The sequence below is a fragment of the Copadichromis virginalis genome, linkage group LG4, assembly GCF_057382275.1.
Source record: "Copadichromis virginalis isolate Kocher_CV1m ecotype Utaka linkage group LG4, C_Virginalis_male_GT1.1, whole genome shotgun sequence".
Classification (NCBI taxonomy): Eukaryota; Metazoa; Chordata; class Actinopteri; order Cichliformes; family Cichlidae; genus Copadichromis; species Copadichromis virginalis.
Window position 1 is genome coordinate 3636403 of NC_140621.1, and position 20276 is coordinate 3656678.

The 20276-nt window shown below is 44.9% G+C and overlaps 2 protein-coding genes across 3 annotated transcripts; both read right to left on the reverse strand.

The window, feature by feature from the left end:
• Window positions 1-3399: 3399 nt before the first annotated feature.
• LOC146710594 (deoxyribonuclease-1-like) lies at window positions 3400-7329 on the reverse strand. Of its 2 annotated transcripts, none has more exons than XM_085453143.1 (9): window positions 7186-7329; window positions 6367-6505; window positions 5882-5970; window positions 5705-5806; window positions 4781-4896; window positions 4484-4596; window positions 4244-4398; window positions 4075-4168; window positions 3400-3593 (listed from the first exon to the last, which is right to left on the reverse strand). In XM_085453143.1, exons 2-9 carry the CDS (start codon window positions 6502-6504, stop codon window positions 3543-3545), a joined length of 858 nt encoding a protein of 285 aa, XP_085309269.1. In that variant the 5' UTR covers window position 6505; window positions 7186-7329; the 3' UTR covers window positions 3400-3542. The 2 variants fall into 2 exon arrangements, with proteins under 2 accessions (XP_085309269.1, XP_085309270.1); XM_085453144.1 differs by having other exon boundaries at window positions 5705-5785; window positions 7186-7292.
• A 2531-nt stretch (window positions 7330-9860) lies between these two features.
• LOC146710595 (uncharacterized) lies at window positions 9861-18915 on the reverse strand. The gene is made up of 3 exons (XM_085453142.1): window positions 18809-18915; window positions 11760-11837; window positions 9861-10856 (listed from the first exon to the last, which is right to left on the reverse strand). The coding sequence occupies exons 2-3, from the start codon at window positions 11775-11777 to the stop codon at window positions 9996-9998; spliced, it is 879 nt and encodes a 292-aa protein (XP_085309268.1). The 5' UTR covers window positions 11778-11837; window positions 18809-18915; the 3' UTR covers window positions 9861-9995.
• Window positions 18916-20276: the final 1361 nt, after the last annotated feature.

The following is a 20276-nucleotide window of genomic DNA, read 5'->3' on the forward strand; positions in this document are numbered from 1 at the left end:
GCACAAGTCCAGCATCTTTGAGCTTCTGCAGGACAGTGCTAAGGTTTTGGTCATGCTCAGCTGCACTTTTACTGTAGACAATAAGGTCATCCAGGTAGTTTTGGACACCTGGGAGGTTTTTAAGGGTGGCTGTAGCTTAGGTGGCAGAGCAGGTCAGCCACTAATCAGAAGGTCGGTGGTTCGATCCCAGGCTGCCTCCTGGCTGCATGCCAAATATCCTTGGGCAAGATACTAACCCCGTGTTTGCCTACTGGTGGTGGTCAGAGGGCCCGGTGGCGCCAGTGTCCGGCAGCCTCGCCTCTGTCAGTGCGCCCCAGGGCAGCTGTGGCTACAATGTAGCTTGCCATCGCCAGTGTGTGAATGTGTGTGTGAATGGGTGAATGACTGAATGTAGTGTGAAGCGCTTTGGGGTCCTTAGGGACTAGAAAAGCGCTATACAAATGCAGGCCATTTACCATTTACCATTTTAAGAATTTCAGCCATCATTTTCTGAAAAGCTGAGGGGGCAGAGGCCAGTCCATAAGGTACTCTACAGAATCTGAAGAGTCCATCATGTGTAATGAATGCTGTCAAATCTCTGCTATCTTCATGCAGGGGCAGCTGGTAGTATGCATTTGCAAGATCAATTGTAGAAAACACTTTTGCACCCTGTAAGCTGGCAAACAATTCATCCACATGTGGTAAGGGGTAGCAATCAGTGATCACAGCTTTGTTTGGTTCACGGAGGTCTGCACACAGCCTTATTCCACCAGTTTTCCGTCCTGTCACAACAATTGGGGATACCCATGGTGATGCATCAATCCGTTCAATGACACCAGCTTTGAGTAAACGATCCAGTTCTGCTGAAACTGAAGCCCTCACAGCAAACGGGAGACGTCGCAGCTTCTGACGCACAGGTTTGACTGTTGGGTCAACTTTCACTTTATGCACAAAGGCACGCACACAGCCAATATCTGGGGCAGCAGGGATGCAAGAAGCAGGTGATGGGTTTGTAGACATCACAGAAGCAGTAGGATCAGTACATGGAGGTAGAACAGTATTGCCTGCAATGCTGACATTCAGCGCTTCCATCAGATCTCTTCCAAGAAGAGGAGTTCCTTTTCTTACAACAAAGAACACAGCTGAGGCAGATGCATTTCCTCTGCTCACTGTGACTTGCAGGCAGCCTAACACAGGGATTGTTTTCTTTGTGTATGTAACTAGTTGAAGGTCAGGTGGTTTTAGTGGCGTACCACTGAAGTGCTCTTCGTAGATGTGGTTAGGCAGGATAGAAACTGCAGAACCTGTGTCCACAATCAGTTCAATATCCTTAGCTGATGACGTAGGTGTGCTCACATTTATGCTGCATTGCAATCCTTTTGATGCATGAGAAGGATCTGTTAAGTAAAGGACTGTGAGTTTTGGTAAATGGACTTCCCGTACATCTCTTGTCTTGGATGAGCAGCAGACACGAGCAAAATGTCCAATTTTATGACACAGTTTACTAGTAGCTTTGGCAGCAGGACACTGACGAAAGTTGGCTAAATGACTGTTTGAACCACATCTAAAACAGTTCTTAGATGTTTTTGTTGCATGAGATGGCTTTGCAGGGTGAGCATTGTACTTATGTTTCCTCTGCATGGAGTGCGAGTGAGACTGCACAGCTTGGACTGGAGTACTGCTGTCTGCAGCTATGGATTTAGCTTGTTGGACTGCAGATTCCATTTGTGTTGCCAGTGTAACAGCTTTATCTAGTGTCAAATACGGTTCAAGCAAGAGGCTTTCTCTTATGCTGGGGCTAGACACATGTTCAACTAGCTGATCACGGATCATTTCTTCTGTCCTGTCATCAAACTCACATTTAGAAGCAAGGTCACGCAAGCTGGCCACATACTGGATAACAGTCTCATGTGAAGCTTGTGTTCGCTGTCTGAAAGCATGTCTTTCCACAACAACATTTACCTTGGGTGAAAAGTATTGTTCTAGGGCAGTAACAGCAGAGGCAAAAGTGTCACCTGTATTTGGCAGTGAGTAGAAAATCCTTTGTCCCTCAGTTCCTAAGCAGTGAAGTAAAGTAGCTCTTCTTCGTGCTTCAGGCCAAGCATTCCCTGTTGCATTGATCACAAGCAAATAATTGTTGAACATACGCATCCACATGTTGAATGGCAAAGGAGGGTCTCCAGGGCAAGGCAAAAACATCGGTGGCGGATGGACGTTTGCAGTCATGATGACTCGGCAAAAAAACTCAAAGCAGAGAAAAAAAAACACGCAGGGTTACTCGTCGCCAAAATGTAATGGTGGGCGGTAATAACCAGTCCTCATGAAGAACAGACTAACATCCAAGGGATAGCAGTGACACACATCGGCTATCAGCTAGCCACCTAACTGTATTCTATCTCTTTCTATTCTCTAAACCTTTTCCGGCTCCGCTTTACCTCTTATTTTGCGACACCACCCTCTAGTGGTGCAATATGATATAAACATTACGGAACACAACACTCATCTTTCTGAAGCACTTTGCAAACCACACCAAGGTAAGCCATGAAAAAAAGTAATGGAATTGCGATGCTGGTGCACAGCTACATTTTTTCAGCTTCATTGTTATGTTCAAAATTGGTGCAAGAGTTGTAGGTTATAATGCCCACTGAGCCAATGAGGCCAAACTCAAGGAAGACCAACCAAAATTAAGGAAATATTCAGTTGCAGAAAATTCCATAATTTGTCTTTTTTGGGGGGTTGGAATATGTTCAAAAGCTAGATTTCTGCATTCTGTCACACACACACACACACACACACACACACACACAGCTACATAAATGGCTCTAAGTATTCATGTGTTGAATAAAAAAGATTACATGTTAATGTTTTGTTAGTACCCTTATTTCATTGTGTTACATTTCACCCCAGGATATGTTACAACTAACCCAGACTATGGGGTTAATTGTAACATTTCACTCTTTGTGTTTGAGGCCATACCATGCAATGGGTAATTGTGCTGCAGAGAAAGTAGCTGCACTATTTAATAGCAGAGACATGTAAATACTTTGCATTACATTTTGAATCCACTACCTTAAAAGAGCTCCAATTTACAGACAGAAATGTCAAAGATGTGACAACTATCCCCGGTCTCCCCTACAGATGTATTACTCTACCGCTCTTTTAGGTTTTTTCAACATTTTTGGCTCAGTTTTGCAGGTTAGTGTTTTGCTGTGTGTCTGAGCTGTTTTGGGAAATTAATTAAAAAACTTTAGTAACTCAAAACTCTGAAGACATTTAAGCAGACAAAAGAAGTGAAATAAAATACACACGCGTTATTAAAGGTTTCCAAATCAACAAAGGGTCTCAGTAAATGTTCCAGACAAATGTGCTCCACTGCAACAAGAAGCCGAATTCTTTACAACACACAAGTTTTCAGTGAAATTCTTTTAGTGGCTTTATTGTGCATTTGCATTTCATGAAGCTGTGGCTGACAGTAGTCCCCAACTGAATGATCATTGTGCTGGCTGCAGATTGAGCACGATGTGTGGAAAGCTTGTGGAAGTCACGGTTCAAGCAACGTGAGCCTAACCGCTCAGCTTCACCTCCACGGGGAAGTGGTCGCTGACAGCCAACGCCTGAGAGACAGAGAAACCGTTCTTTTAGTGGCTCACAGTTTGTGCTGCAGACGGCTTCAGTTTCCACAGGTTTCTTTCCAGTGCTGAAAAACTCAACGTGCCTGCATGGTAATGCCATCACTACAGTATACACTGCATTATGATTTTGTTTGCATCTCTGTGGTCGTTACTACAGCCACTGCTTTACAAAGTTGCTCGATTTTCTGTAGCTCAAAGCTGATATTAAAAAAGCAAAAGTGCTTTAAAACTGCATGATTTCTGATGGGGCGACTGCTTTGCCCTTTGTGTAGAATGCCTCTCTTCTGATTGGAGCTCAGTAAACATTTTGCTGACGAGTCTATGGTCTCAGTTGCAGTGAATACAGCATTATGTTAACTTTTTATATTGACGTTTCCATTAGTGTCAGCGGGGAATGAGGCAGGTTGTGCTTTTTAGTTCAAATGAATTCTTACAGAGATAAGGATTGAAATTCATCTGTTACCAGATCTTGTTTGAGATTCAGGTCCGTCATGTAGTTATACACCTTCGCACTATCTTTCACCACTCCTCTCATCATGTCCGCAGTGACCACAATCCTGCAAACACAGAAAGATGATTAGAGTTTAGAGTTTGCGTGCACACATCAGAACGACCTGCCACAATCTGTCTACCTGTCGTAAGGGCAGACAGTTTGCGACACGGTAGTGTCGGCCGCATCAGTGATCAGCCAATGGAAAGTCTTGTCAGTGAAGATGCGGATCTGCTGCCAGTCAGACCCGGACACATAACTACAGCCTGCGTTGAAGTCACCCAGCAGCACGATGTCCTGCAGGGAGAGTAGTGTGAGTCGCATTTACCGAATGTGTGTTTTTCCACCAAATAAATGATTTTTACTTGTAGGCTGTAAATACATCATTGTTCCAGCGAGCGCGGACATCTGCCACCACGTCATAGAGAGCATTTAGCTCCCGAACAGCTGATTCTGGGGAGGTGTGCTGAGGGATCAGAGTAAAGTCTCTCACAGCTACAGAAGAGAAGGGAACGAAGGAGTGTTGACAGTGACGGAGGTGCTTACACCGCATGAGAATGATAAAGGACTAGTGACTAACATGTCCCAGGAACTACCACCCACAAATGTTTGAATGAGGATCCACATCATTATCAGTGTGATGCAGAAACAGCTGTATAACTCGAGCCACAGCACCTACCAGTGTGTTTGGAGGAGAACATTACGACAAACGGCTCCCTGCTAAAGGCGTCTTGTCCAGTTTCCTCCGGGCCGTCGTCATAGGTGTAGCTTTTTGCCACCGATACCAGCGCCTCCCTGTGGAGAAAATCACCACCTTTTCATTTGCTGCCAGTGTGTACTTCATTTCTAAACATGTCCAGTTGCTTCTCGGGACAAATTTATTGTAGTTCTGCTTTTCCCCTTTTTTTAAATCACTTCTTCTGAATTCTGAGTGTGTATAAGATGTATGTTTATGCCAGAACAAAGACGGAGGATTTGCCGTTAAATTACTTCAAACATGCCTCAAACACTACAAACATGCTGGAAATATAAATTTTTAATCAAGTTGTTTTGAATGGTTATTTGAGAAACTTATGGGAGGTTCTTTAACCCTCTGAGGTCTAAGTGATGATGATGATCCAACACCAATCCTGACTTTAACCCCGGGCAACGTGAACAAGTCATTTTTATTTTTGTTAAATTGTTTGGCTTTAAGAAACAAAGAAAACAATCAAACTATTCACATTCTGCCATGAAAAAGACTTTTTCCCTTTCTACAAAATACATATTTAGAGCAAGAACTAAAAATGCTTTTTACACGGCATCACTGCAACGAACCATGTTTTGTTGCAAACAGCCGCCCCTCCCTGAGCCTGACTCTGCCGGAGGTTTCTTCCTGTCAAAAGGGAGTTTTTCCTTCCCACTGTTGCCAAAGTGCTGCTCATAGGGGTCATTTGATTGTTGGGTTTTTCACTGTATGTGTTATTGTAGGGTCTACCTGACAGTATAAAGCGCCTTGAGGCGACTCTTGTTGTGATTTGGCGCTGTGTAAATAAAATTGAACTGAATAAATATCATTTCACTGTGTGTAGAGTAGAGACTTATTTTTTTCATCGTGGTGCACCTGTAAAGGAAGAGATATCGCTCTTTATAGGTGCTCGCACCGAGAGGCTCGCTGACGATGTATTTGTACTGAGGAGAATCTCTGGGGGGAAACAAACACACACTTTTATGTTTCCATACGTTTGCATTTCATGCTCAGTGTTACTCTGAATGTTCCATGTTCGGTGTGTGGACTCACTTGTTGACGTACTCCATGAGTTTTTGGGTTGCTGAGAGATCACCGTCTCTGACCTCTTGGATCAGAATGACGTCATAGCGTTGGACAATCTGCAAAACACACATAAAAAATGAAAATGAATCAGCTGATTGTCCATCTTGCAACATCACGTTTGTTTATATTTTACCTTGCACGAAAAAATTCATGTGTTAAGCTTTAGATTGTAAAGGCAACGCTACAGCTGTTGCACATCCAGTTATTTCATTGATCATTCCTTAAGCATAGAGGTGGGGATATTCTGGGAATATTCAGGTTTACTTCTGCAACAGGCCAAATCATCCAAAGCATTTCTCAAAATTCAGTTCAAACTATTTCAAAACGCACACACAAGATAACACTTCTGGATTGGTTTTGAAAGCACTCTGACCCAAATTGCATTACAAATGGGTGGATGTAAACATTTTGTACAAACTGTCATATCTACCAAAGAGGGAAAAGTCCCAGACCTTGGTAATGATGTTCATCAGAGTGGTGTTGGAGGCTTTGGTGTCTCCGAAGGATTTGATGTTAAAGGCTCCCAGCAGCAGCGAGTTAGAGAGATGCAGCAAGGTCAGAAAAAGCCCCAAAGTGCCCACCAAATGCATCCTACACCAAACAGGTCACATGTTAAAAATGACTTAGAAATCACATGAAACACTGACGCTTACAAATGATTTCATATTTATTTTACACGTATGTAAGCTAATGACTTCCCAGGTTATCAGGTTAATAATTTTCAGGTCCTGTGCATTAAAAACCGATTTGCAGGCTAAAGTAAGGCCTTTCCTTTCACTCCATATTTCTCTGTCATAAAGTCCAGTTTAACATGGAGGTTAGTCCAAAACAAAGCGGCTCATGTTCCACCATCTGCTGAGAGCTCATGACATGAGAGTGAGAGACCAAACACCTGCTCCTCTGGATGTATTTTTGGCAGTTTATCTAACATGCTATTTAGCGCGTCGCTATTTGCAGCATGTTGCAAGGCTTGGTAAAATATTATCCTTTTAGGACAATATATTACTCTGTTGCCCTGGTTACACCGTCCTGGAGCTGTTGTGGAAGACCAAAGGTTGCCAAATATGGAAACAGAGAGCTGCATTTATACTGTGATGGTTTGCATGTGCTGCTGAAATGTGTTTGTAAACGCACAATTACTGCAGGAAAAATGCACAAAAGTTACTGTAATGCTGCTGTAGCCTGAAACATCCACTCTAAACAAGAAACTGGCTCACAGTATTGCACCGAATACAGCTCAGATGTTTTTGTAGCGAGTGAGAGGTCCATACCTGCTCCTGTATGTCTGCACGGTGGAGACGCCTGAACTCGTGAATCTTCTGAAAGCTCCTGAAAAGCTTCTGAGCAGAATGGCGACCAGTGTCTCTTTTGAGGTTTTTATCTACCTGCAGGCGCATGTGACTGCAGGGTGCTGGGGAGGAGTACAGAGAAAAGGTGTGTTGTGGATGGGGTACAGATTTCAGGCTTTCAGGTTCTCACATCCCAAGATTGCAGTGCAACAAGGATAACGTTGCAACCTCAAATTCTTTTCTGCTCGTCATACAATAAAAACACTTCAGCATTGTTTTAACTTGCTGTTGTCCTGTTTGGCATTTGTGTGAAGTTCTGTCACACTTCACAAATGAACTCAGAATGAGTGTCGCAGTGTTGGGATGACCTTAAACTTTGGCAAAATCCTTACGGAAACTGAAGAAATTCCTTCAAGCAGTTTGAAAGATGCCTTGTTCATGAGAGCAGGGACAGACAAAACATAATATCTACTCTAGGTCTGCTCCAGCAGAGACACGTAACAGTCATTAGCAATAACAACAGTAATATTGCTACAGCCTTGTTAAACTATCATCTGTCCCAGTGTTATATCTTGAAATCAGACCTTCAAAAACCTTCCGATAGGCTGATACAACACAAGTATGCCACCGTCTCCACCTTATTGGTCAGAAAGTTTTTCTTCCCAGTTGTAGCTGAACAAACAGAACCCATTCACTTACAATGCATTCAAGCTTGACAACACAATAATACACTTTAGTGAAGTTTCATAAAAGTGCTCATACTTACAGCATGTTACAGTTGTCATGTTACTGATGAGGGTTAAGCTCTATGTTTTTAACATTGTAATCAGATCTGCCAGGTCGGTGCTTAGACATATACGGTGTCCACTACACCCAGCCTCCTGACTCTTTCTTTACTGCCAGCTGTCGAGAATCTGATGCCTCAGCAAATACTGAATAAATTTCGGTGCCACCGCTGCTGTCCACATTCATGCTCCCGTCAGGGTAAACCATAGTTTCCCAAACTTTCCATGTATTTTAAACTTGAGAATCCAAGTGAAGCCAAGATGTTTGCTGACTATTAGTCTTGTTTATGAAGTAGACAAACGAAGAGGATTTTGTGTAGAAAGGATGAGGGCTCAGTGTGCGCGTGAGGAAAGCTTGCACGAGAGGAAATCTCCACTGGGACATGGAAAACTACCACATACTGACCTAAAGAGCAACGAGTACAGAGGGAGAAACAGCAGGAAGTGCAGCTTAACCACAGATTTGTAGCCACTCTTGCAATTTAAACCAAAGACCAACAGAGAGTTGCACTAGGGCCAAAGTAGCAGGATCATTTTCTGTATTTGACTTTTGGTTATATGCACATGTGACCTGTTGGGGGGTGCAGATGTGCAGTATCTGCACCTTATATTTATATTTTATTTTATATTATATTTTTCTCTAACATCCATAAACATGCACACTCTGGTAAAACTAATTAAAGTTAAATACTTCTTTGTAAGATGTTTAATAAAGAATGATAAAATGGAAAAGTGCCATGTGTGTAGCTAAAAATAAGCCCCAGAGCGAATGCCAAGGCTGCAGTCTGGGAACCGGCGGGGCGGTCACCGCTGGGATGTGCTTATCAGAGTGTGGAAAGTTGTGGACTTTAAAGTGTTGAACTTTGATGGATAACCAGTCGTGTCTCAGATCAAACGTGCAGAATAAAATCTTTGCCATAACTGTTGGCATGAGAGTGATGCTCATTATCCCTTCTGGCAACATTTTGAATAGCACCATCTGGTCAAGCAAGGCCATGTGACACACTGAGCTCGTGATACTGGTTTTGGGCGGCAGTGATACGGACACTACTGGACTGAAACTGGTTTGAGAGTCTGCTAAAACGACAGCATGTAAGGACACAATGACTGTGTTTTAGTAAGTGTTTACCTGTTTTACTAAATGCACTTAAGAACCGCTGAGACCGTTTATAAACCTGTGTTTAAATTTCAAGAAAAGAATGATGCATTTGCATTTCTGTATTAATAGTTGGAACCGAGGAGGAAATATGAATATGAATGCAGCTGCATCGTTTTTTGCATTCATGATGTCGTTTTATTCAAATCAGTTTGTGTTAAATGCCCCAGACAACAAATCTGTTGTCGGTTTAATTTCAGAAAGGATGGCGCCACATCATGTGATCATTACAGCATATGTACAGATCTAAATGCATTTCATGTCCTATTATAGTTTTATTCACTTCAGATTAGCATCAAAGTTGTAGCCGCGTCTTTGCCCATTATGAGCCATAAAGTTGGACACTGTTGGAGACTGTTCTGCTGGTGATAAATGAAACGAGACGATCGTTTAAAAGGATTTTATTTTGAAATCTAACACCCATGTAGAGCTAACATTGACCGTAATAACATCGTAATAACATCGTAATAACATCGTAATAACATCGTAATAACATCGTAATAACATCGTAATAACATCGTAATAACATCGTAATAACATCGTAATAACATCGTAATAACATCGTAATAACATCGTAATAACATCGTAATAACATCTTTACAGTTTGTGTAAACCCAACAGAAACCATGTTGTCCCAAAACGCTGCGTTTGTGTCCCATATGTAACACCGTGTATTATCCAACTTATTTGACATGGTTTAACTTGAACTTTAAAAACTACAATAAAGTTTTGCTGTATTACCAGTAACAAATCTTTTATATACACATTAGCTTGTTTAAAAAAACTGACTGAATTACCTCTAAACTGGTTCTAGGCTTTGTCACACTGGTCGCACTGGTTATTGTCCATGGTCAGTAAGTGTAGGGTTGACTTAAGCTCGAGTTTGTGTAAACTGAACTGCTGCACGTATCAGCGTCTGTTGGTGTGTTTCTGGGGTCGCTGGCTGGAGATTTTCCCAGAAAGGTCACATGCGGCGCCAGCTTGTGTGTCGCCAAGCTCGACTTCAAAGCAAAAGCCCTCCCACACTGGTCACACTTGTGTGCTTTAACTCCACTGTGGACCAGTTTATGTCTCTTTAAGTTGCTCTGATGATTAAAAGCCTTTCCGCACTCCTCACATGTGTGGGGTTTTTCTCCGCTGTGGACCATCTCATGGATTTTTAAGTGGCTCATCCGAGTAAAAGCCTTCTCACACTGGCTACATGCGTATGGTTTGACTCCTCTGTGCAGGCGCTGATGAGTTCTCAAGCTGCTCATCAAACTAAATGTCTTTCCGCACTCCTCACATATGTGGGGTTTTTCTCCGCTGTGGACCATCTTATGGGTTTGTAAGTGGCCCATCTGAGTAAAAGCCTTCCCACACTGGCTACATGCATATGGTTTGACTCCTCTGTGTAGGCGCTGATGAGTTCTCAAGTTGCCCATCAAACTAAATGTCTTTCCACACTGGTGGCACATGTGTGGTTTGACGCCGCTGTGGCTGAGGTGATGTGTTTTTAAGTTGCTTTTCCGAGTAAAAGTCTTTCCACACTGGTCACAACTGAAGGGCTTTTCCCCACTGTGGATGCGCTGGTGTCTTCTGAGGTGAGACGGGGCATGAAACTTCTTGTTACACTGATCACACCTGTAGTGCTCAAGTAAGTTTGCACTTGAGTGAGCATCTTCAGCCAACTGAGAGCACTGAGGTGTTGGGCTCTCTTTGGCGTCTTGTTCCTACAGCAACAAAGACACAGGCAGGGAGTCAGAAGCTTAATAAGTGTTTGAGTTAAATCTTGTTTTGTCGTGCCGGCCTCTCTGCTTCGATAAGAAACCTGTTTGTTGGATGATGCCCATAATAGTAACCTGTTGTGTTGTAAATTGTTTGGATGCGTTTTGGAAAAGAAAGACTGTATTATTGCATAAAATACATTTAAACAAGTGCATCGCTGATTGCATCTTGTGGACATCGGCTCTACCAGCTGATTGCCCTGCTCAGTCTTTACGCCCAACCCAACGAGGGACAATCAAATGCAGAGGGGACAGTGCGACTTCACCCGTGCACTTGCACCTCTTGCACACAGTCCTCATTTACAAAGTGCTCTGCAAATCACCCCGTCCCTGTTACAGTGCAGCGAGCCAAAAATGAACCATTTAGTCCTTGGTGTAAGACCAGGAGTGTCGAACTCCAGGCCTCGAGGGCCGGTGTCCTGCAGGTTTTAGATCTCACCCTGGGTCAGCACACCTGAATCAATTGATTAGTTCGTTACCAGGAGAACTGGAAGTCATTTAACCATTTAAATCAGCTGTGTTGGAAATAAGGAAAGGTCTAAGAGGTTGAAGCCTTCGTCTTTCCATTTACTATTTTCTTTTCTTAACATGCATTTTGTTTCTCATGTTCTGGAAAACTGTAAATAATTACTAAAGGGTGGTAGTTAACAATAATCATAATGATATAATGACAATAAATGATGATCATTCATGAAAGTTGTACTGATAGACTTTTCACGTTTCCTAAAAGCAGCTCGGCCTTGGTTTGCACGGCACTTCCAGATGTGTTTATAAACTACGAACAATTTCACGTATAAAAGTCTGTAAAATGTTCGGACTCATGATTTATAAAAACGATGTTTTTCTCACCGTGTGTGAAGAAAACATTTTCTTCTTTCCAAGATGGCCGACTACGTTCCTCCGTCAGACTGCTCGACCCACCAACACCTGCCAGGAAAGAGCTTTATTAGGCTCCGGAGCCGAAATGCACATTAAAGTCACTTTACATCCAGATGACTTAGACCGTCCTAAGATAATAAACTTTTAGCCTGGTCTAGATTCTCTAGACCTCTATCATACTCACTGCCGTGTATATCCCCCCCGACGCTAATGCTAGGTTGGCCATGAAAGAACTTTCTGCAGCCATTAACAAACACCAGAATAAACACCCCGAGGCTGCTTTTATTGTTGCTGGCGACTTCAACCACACCAACTTAAAGACAGTCCTCCCCAGATTCCACCAACATGTCTCCTGCCACACCAGAGGAGACAAGACTTTAGACCATGTGTATTCCAACCTGGCTGGAGCCTACAAAGCCACACCCCTCCCCCACATTGGACAATCGGACCATCTCTCCATGTTCCTCACACCTCGGTATTCACCACTCATCCAACGTGTGAAACCTGCTGTGAGGACAATTAAAGTGTGGCCAGAGGGGACAGACGCAGTGCTCCAGGACAGATTTAAAAACACAGACTGGAATATGTTCACCCACACAGACCTGGACCAGTACGCCTCATCTGTACTGGATTACATCTCCAAAACCACAGACAGTGTCACCACCCAGAAACGGATCACCATGTACCCCAACCAGAAGCCTTGGATGAACCGGGATGTTCGTCTCCTCCTGAAGGCCCGCAACACCGCCTTTAGGTCAGGAGATGCACACGCCTACAGTACAGCCAGGGCTAATCTAAAGAAGGGCATCAAAAAAGCCAAACACCATTACAAAAAGAAGGTAGAAGAACACTTCTCCAACTCCAACCCCCGACGCATGTGGCAAGGACTCCAGACCATCACAGACTACAGGACCACCAAACCCTCCCCCGCATCCTCTGATGTCTCCTTCCTCAACGAGCTCAACAACTTTTATGCTCGTTTTGAGCGAGGGAACCCCACAACCACAACCGAAGCAGACGTGACGCCAGACCACCAACCTCTGACTCTCTCCCCCACCAATGTAGGAGCGGTGCTGAGCAGGATCAATGTCCACAAGGCTGCAGGCCCTGATGGCATCCCCGGGCGTGTTCTCAGAGCGTGTTCTGGGGAGCTTGCAGGAGTGCTCACAGACATATTCAACCTGTCCTTGGCCCACGCTGTGGTACCGGCCTGCTCAAATCCACCTCCATCGTCCCGATACCCAAAAACTCCAACCCATCTTGCCTCAATGATTACCGCCCAGTAGCACTCACCCCCATCATCACTAAGTGCTTAGAGCAGCTGGTCCTAGCACACTTCAAATCCTGTCTCCCCCCCACCCTGGACCCCCACCAATTCGCATACCGCCAGAACAGGAGCACAGAGGATGCAGTCTCCATCGCACTGCACTCTGTCCTCTCACAGACGTTGCGAGCGGAGGCAGAAGAGAGGCAGGCGGGGAGGCCTGTGGGCACGGCTAAAGACTAGTCCGTTTAAACCACCACTCCCGATCATATTCCTCTCCAACGCCCGTTCAATCCGTTACAAACTGGATGAGATACGACTGCAGATCGCCACTCGACGGACTTTTAATAACTGTTCGTGCATGATTTTCACTGAAACCTGGCTGGACAGCGCCATTCCCGATGCGGCTATTGATCTAGCAGGCCGCACCGCCTATCGAGCCGACAGGTCTGCGGACTCGGGTAAGAAGACTGGCGGGGGGCTGTGCATCTATATTAACAACTTTTGGTGCACGAACGTCACGGTAACGGAAAGACTGCAGTACAGAGGTAGAACTGTTGGTGTTAAAGTGCCGTCCATTCTATCTCCCTCGGGAATTTTCTGCCGTTTACATCTGCGCTGTTTACATTCCACCAGATGCTAATGCTAAGCTAGCGTTAGCACAATTGAGCAGCAGCATCAATAACAGCCTGGTAGCACACCCGGACAGTGTCTTTATTGCGGCTGGGGATTTTAACCACGCGGACCTGAAATCTGTACTTCACAATTTCCACCGTAATGTGAAGTGTGCTACCAGAGGAGATAGAACGTTGGACCAGGTGTACACCAACATGGCGAATGCGTACAGAGCCCAGGCTTATCCCCACCTGGGTCTGTCAGACCATCTCTCCCTTCTGCTACACCCAATATACACACAAAAGATCAAGAGCACTGGGATTACAACCAAAACCGTGAGAACATGGCCGCAGGATGCTATTCCGATGCTTCAGGACTGTTTCCACTGCACAGACTGGGAGGTATTCAAGGTGCAGGACACTGACAATCGTGTCGCATTGGACAGTTACACCTCCACTGTCTTGGACTACATCTGTTTCTGTGTGGACAATGTAACAACTTGGAAACGATTCCGTGTGTTCCCTAATAATCCACCCTGGATGACACACGGAGTTCAACAACTTATTCGAACAAGGAACAACGCTTTCAAATCCGGGGACCAGGAGGCATACAGTGCTGCCAGGGCCAACCTGAGAAGAGGCATCAAGACTGCCAAGCAGCAGCACAGGAGGCGTATCGAGGCCAGGTTTGAGAACAACAGAAACCCAAGGCAGGTCTGGGAGGGCATCAGGGCTATCACGGACTACAAAAGAAGAACACCATCACCCTCAGCCGACAGTTCTACTCTGGCTGAGGATCTAAATCTCTTTTATGCCCGTTTTGATAGGGAGAACACCGACCCTGTCCTGTCCCCTCTCCCCTCAACCGACCCTGCTCCGGTCCTGAGCACTCATGAGCTGAGGCGTGTGTTCCGGAGCATTAACACCAGGAAGGCGGCCGGGCCGGATGGAGTGCTGGGCCGGGTGCTAAAAGACTGTGCTGCGGACCTGGCGGACGTCTTCACCTCTATATATAACACCTCGTTGTCCTGTTCACTGGTACCATCCTGTTTCAAAGCAGCAACCATCGTTCCCATCCCAAAACAGTCAAATGTCACATGTCTGAACGATTTCAGACCTGTGGCACTCACCCCCATTCCCGCCAAATGCCTGGAGAGACTGGTCATTAAACACATCAGAGCTGCTTTTCCACCATCCCTGGACTCGCACCAGTTTGCATACAGGGAGAACCGGTCAACCGAGGATGCGATCACCACAGTGCTGCACACATTACTAAAGCACTTGGAACACAGGAACACCTATGCACGGCTCCTCTTTGTAGACTACAGCTCGGCTTTTAATACCATCCGGCCATACAAACTCCGTCCCAAACTCCACCAACTGGGACTTAACTCCTCTCTGTGCAACTGGATTGTGGACTTCCTCACTAACCGTAGACAGAGTGTCAGAGTGGGTAAGAACACCTCTTCCACCCTTGTGGTCAACACCGGTGCCCCTCAGGGGTGTGTTCTGAGCCCTCTGCTATACACTCTCTTCACCCATGACTGTATTTCCTCCTGCGCGTCCAATCTCATTGTTAAGTTTGCAGATGACACTACAGTGCTCGGACTTATATCCAACAATGATGAGACAAACTATAGGACAGAGGTGCAACAGCTAGAGTCATGGTGCCACGACAATAACTTGGTCTTAAACACCAAAAAGACCAAGGAGATCATTGTAGATTTCCGGAAGAGGGGTCATAACAACCATCTGCCTCTCTTCATTGGCAGTGAGGCGGTGGAGAGGGTGAGCAGTTTTAAATTCTTGGGGGTAACTGTGACCGAGGACCTGTCCTGGGGCAACCATATCACCTCAGTTGTACGGAAGGCCCAACAGCGCCTCTACTACCTGAGGAGACTGCGGAGCGCACACATTCCCAGATCTCTGATGTTGAACTTCTACAACTGTGCCATCAGCAGCGTTCTGACGTATGGATTTCTAGTGTGGTTCCCCAGCTGCACCAAGGCCGATCAGCAAGCACTCCAGCGGGTGGTGAAAGAAGCTGGCAGAATTATTGGAACAAGTCTGCCAGAGATCAGTAATATCTTCCCCACTCGCTGTCTGAGGAGGGTGCACAGTATCCTGCGGGACCAACATCACCCTGCGCGCCACCTTTTCCATCTGCTGCCCTCAGGGAGAAGGTACAGGTCTATACAGGCCAGAACATCCAGACTGGCCAACAGCCTGTATCCACAGGCTGTGAGGCTCCTGAACTCTCTGCCTCCCTCTCACGGACAATAACCATATCCAACTTCTTAATAGCAATGAACTGGTCTGCATTGGTGCATCATATCTTTATTCTCTTCCCCCTCCTGCCCCCCCCCCCCCTCTTTCTTAAATAGATAACTATCATATCTGATATCATATCTCACAGTACAATAATATTGAATGGGTGCATTGTTGTATTTTGTCATGTTTCTCAGGTCTTTGTCTGAATTTCTACGAACATTATTGCTAAGGATTGTCTTATTGCATTGGAGTCACACTGGGTTAAATATGTACACTTGGGTTTTAAGGGGTATTTATTATTTTCTTCTTTTTTTGGGTTGTATGGAAGCCCCAAACGCAATTTCATTGTTCTTGACAATGACAATAAATAAATACTACTACTATACTACTACTACACCTGGACAACAACACCACCTACGCCAGAATGCTGTTTATAGACTTCAGTTCAGCATTCAATACAATCCACCCCTCACAACTCATCAGGAAACTGACAGACCTGGGTATCAGTTCCCTCATCTGCAAATGGTTACTGGACTTCCTGACCAACCGCCCCCAACATGTCCGGCTGGATAACCGCTGCTCATCTACCATCACAATGAACACCGGTGTACCACAAGGCTGTGTGATGAGCCCTTTCCTCTACTCCCTCTTCACCCACGACTGCAGACCTGCTGATGGTTCCAACACCATCATTAAGTTTGCAGATGACACCACGGTGATTGGCCTCATCAGTGACAACAATGAGGCCGCGTACAGGGAGGAGGTGGATCGTCTGGCTGAGTGGTGCGACAGAAACAACCTGCTGCTTAACACCGAGAAGACCAAGGAGCTCATCGTGGACTACAGGAGGAATGCTGACCCACATCCACCCATCCACATTAAGGGGACGGCTGTGGAGCGTGTGAGCAGCTTCAAGTTCCTGGGAGTCCACATCTCCGAGGATCTCACCTGGACGACCAACTGCTCCAAGCTGGTCAAGAAGGCTCACCAGCGCCTCTTCTTCTTGAGGACTCTGAGGAAGAACCACCTGTCCTCAGACATCCTGGTGAACTTCTATCGTTGCACCATCGAGAGCATCCTGACCAACTGTATAACAGTCTGGTACGGGAACTGCTCTGCCTCGGACCGGAAGGCGTTGCAGAGGGTCGTGAAAACTGCCCAGCGCATCGCCGGAGCACCACTTCCTGCCATAAAAGACATCTACAGGAAGCGGTGTCTGAAAAGGGCTGGGAAAATCATCAAAGACCCCAGTCACCCATCACATGGACTCTTCACCCTCCTGCCCTCTGGGAGGCGCCACAGGAGCCTCCGGACTAAGACCACCAGGTACCGGAACAGCTTCTTCCCCACAGCTGTCAGACTCCTGAACTCTGCCTCCTGACATCTGACCCACGTTAAACTCATGGACTGAACATACACACACCCACAATGGACAACTGTACCCTCAAACACAATAATAACATGGACTGAACCACCACTCACAACCACTAGCACTTTATATAGCCTCTGTAGAAACTATCTACACCCTCACTTATCTTAACTGCACTACTGTATAGCTCTGTGTAAATAATCATTCTGTACATACGATAATTTTTAACCCTACAACTGTTTACAACTTGCATAGTTCCCATTTCTGTATAGCTGTATATCTCAGATTCTGTAAAGTTATTTATTTCATATTCTGTATAGTTTTTCATATTTATATCCTGTTCATAGCCTGTACATAGCTTGTACTCACTACAGCCTGTACATACTTATAGTTATAGAATATTCACAACATACCTCATACTGTGTACATTATAACATACCATAATAGACCCATTTCTGTAATATACTCACATATCTATATTATTGCTAATATATATTGTAATATATCTATATCACTAAAGCACTTCTGGATGGATGCAAACTGCATTTCGTTGCCCTGTACCTGTGCATGTGCAATGACAATAAAGTTGAATTCTATTCTATTCTATTCTATTAAACTGAGCTGATGGCAAGACGGAGGATCAGAGGACTTGAAGCTTTAAATAATCCCTCAAGGAGACAGGTCTAACCTTTCCTTTGAAATATCTCTGAGGTAGCATGGACAACATACACGTGCAGATGAGAAATGACACCCTGATTCAATCATTCCCTCTCTGTAAACACTTTAACTGGGAAGCCAAGCTAAAGGTTAAATGATCAGCGGCTGTAGGTTTAGCTGTGCTCGTATGCCCGGACAATACAAATATATAAATAAAGAACTGCACACAAACACAATTACACTACTTGATCTGTTACAATCGAGCGACATTACTTGTCAGCATCTGGAATCATGGAACTCTTTGGTCACGGTGAAGGAACAGTGTGCAGGGCTGTTTTTAAAATGAGGTTTTTCACCAAGCATCCTGATGGGCTCTTCCCAAGAGTTAGTGGACAGATAATTGGAGGTCATGTTCCCAACAAGCAGCAACTGGTGCCGAGGATGAAAGGAACCATGAATGTGCTCAAAGCTAGATTGCAAAACCGCGATATCAGAAACACATCCTGCATGTGCTGAACTTGCTTTCTAGCAAAGCACCCTGGTTTGCAGTGTCCCAGGTGTAGGCCAGCACTGAGGATTGTTCTCCAGTCACTGTACACACAGTTTAAGGGAGGACAGCAGTTCCTACTTTGAAGGTAAACCTTAAATGATCAGCAGCCATGAGTTTAGTTGTGCTCGTACAAGTTATTGTCTCCAGTGTCTCTGCGGGTCCCTAACACTCCCTCACAAACACACCTGAGCTGGGAACATACCTGAGGGAGAGCAGCAGATGACAGCATGCAGGAGACAACAAACTAATCTAAACATATAAAACAACTCCAACCAACATCAGCTTGGTGGTTACCTTTGGAGGAGCCCAGCCCATGAGCTGTGCTGTGATGACTTATGGTGAACAGGTGTGCCAACAACTAAGAGCCGAGACAGAGCCTCTTAAAGCTGTAGGACAAAAAACAGCACGTCCAGAGCACCTGAAGGCCAGAAGGTGGCAGCAGCAAACGGGTGTCAGGTACAATCTTCAGCTTCCATAGTATCTACAGATCATACACTCCTCCCTTTGCTCAGTGTTTTCACCTTCAGCACATAAATAGGCATGCACACAGCACAGATAACAAGCAACTGTGTACGGCTCTTCAAAAAGCTGGTTCTCTGATGATCCGACTCTCCATGTAAACAGAGCTTTTCATGTTATGCTACATTTTGAATTTGATTAGATGCAGAGCGTTCAAACTCAGCTTTAATGTCACTTTAAAGTGAAAATCCAAGGCACAGATGTACGGGCCTGTTGCCTTGACTCCCCTCTCCTCGTGGTACCTCCTATAGAATAGAATAGAATAGAATTCAACTTTATTGTCATTGCACATGCACAGGTACAGGGCAACGAAATGCAGTTTGCATCCATCCAGAAGTGCTTTAGTGATATAGATATATTACAATATATATTAGCAATAATATAGATATGTGAGTATATTACAGAAATGGGTCTATTATGGTATGTTATAATGTACACGGTATGAGGTATGTTGTGAATATTCTATAACTATAAGTATGTACAGGCTGTAGTGAGTACAAGCTATGTACAGGCTATGAACAGGATATAAATATGAAAAACTATACAGAATATGAAATAAATAACTTTACAGAATCTGAGATATACAGCTATACAGAAATGGGAACTATGCAAGTTGTAAACAGTTGTAGGGTTAAAAATTATCGTATGTACAGAATGATTATTTACACAGAGCTATACAGTAGTGCAGTTAAGATAAGTGAGGGTGTAGATAGTTTCTACAGAGGCTATATAAAGTGCTAGTGGTTGTGAGTGGTGGTTCAGTCCATGTTATTATTGTGTGTTTGAGGGTACAGTTGTCCATTGTGGGTGTGTGTATGTTCAGTCCATGAGTTTAACGTGGGTCAGATGTCAGGAGGCAGAGTTCAGGAGTCTGACAGCTGTGGGGAAGAAGCTGTTCCGGTACCTGGTGGTCTTAGTCCGGAGGCTCCTGTGGCGCCTCCCAGAGGGCAGGAGGGTGAAGAGTCCATGTGATGGGTGACTGGGGTCTTTGATGATTTTCCCAGCCCTTTTCAGACACCGCTTCCTGTAGATGTCTTTTATGGCAGGAAGTGGTGCTCCGGCGATGCGCTGGGCAGTTTTCACGACCCTCTGCAACGCCTTCCGGTCCGAGGCAGAGCAGTTCCCGTACCAGACTGTTATACAGTTGGTCAGGATGCTCTCGATGGTGCAACGATAGAAGTTCACCAGGATGTCTGAGGACAGGTGGTTCTTCCTCAGAGTCCTCAAGAAGAAGAGGCGCTGG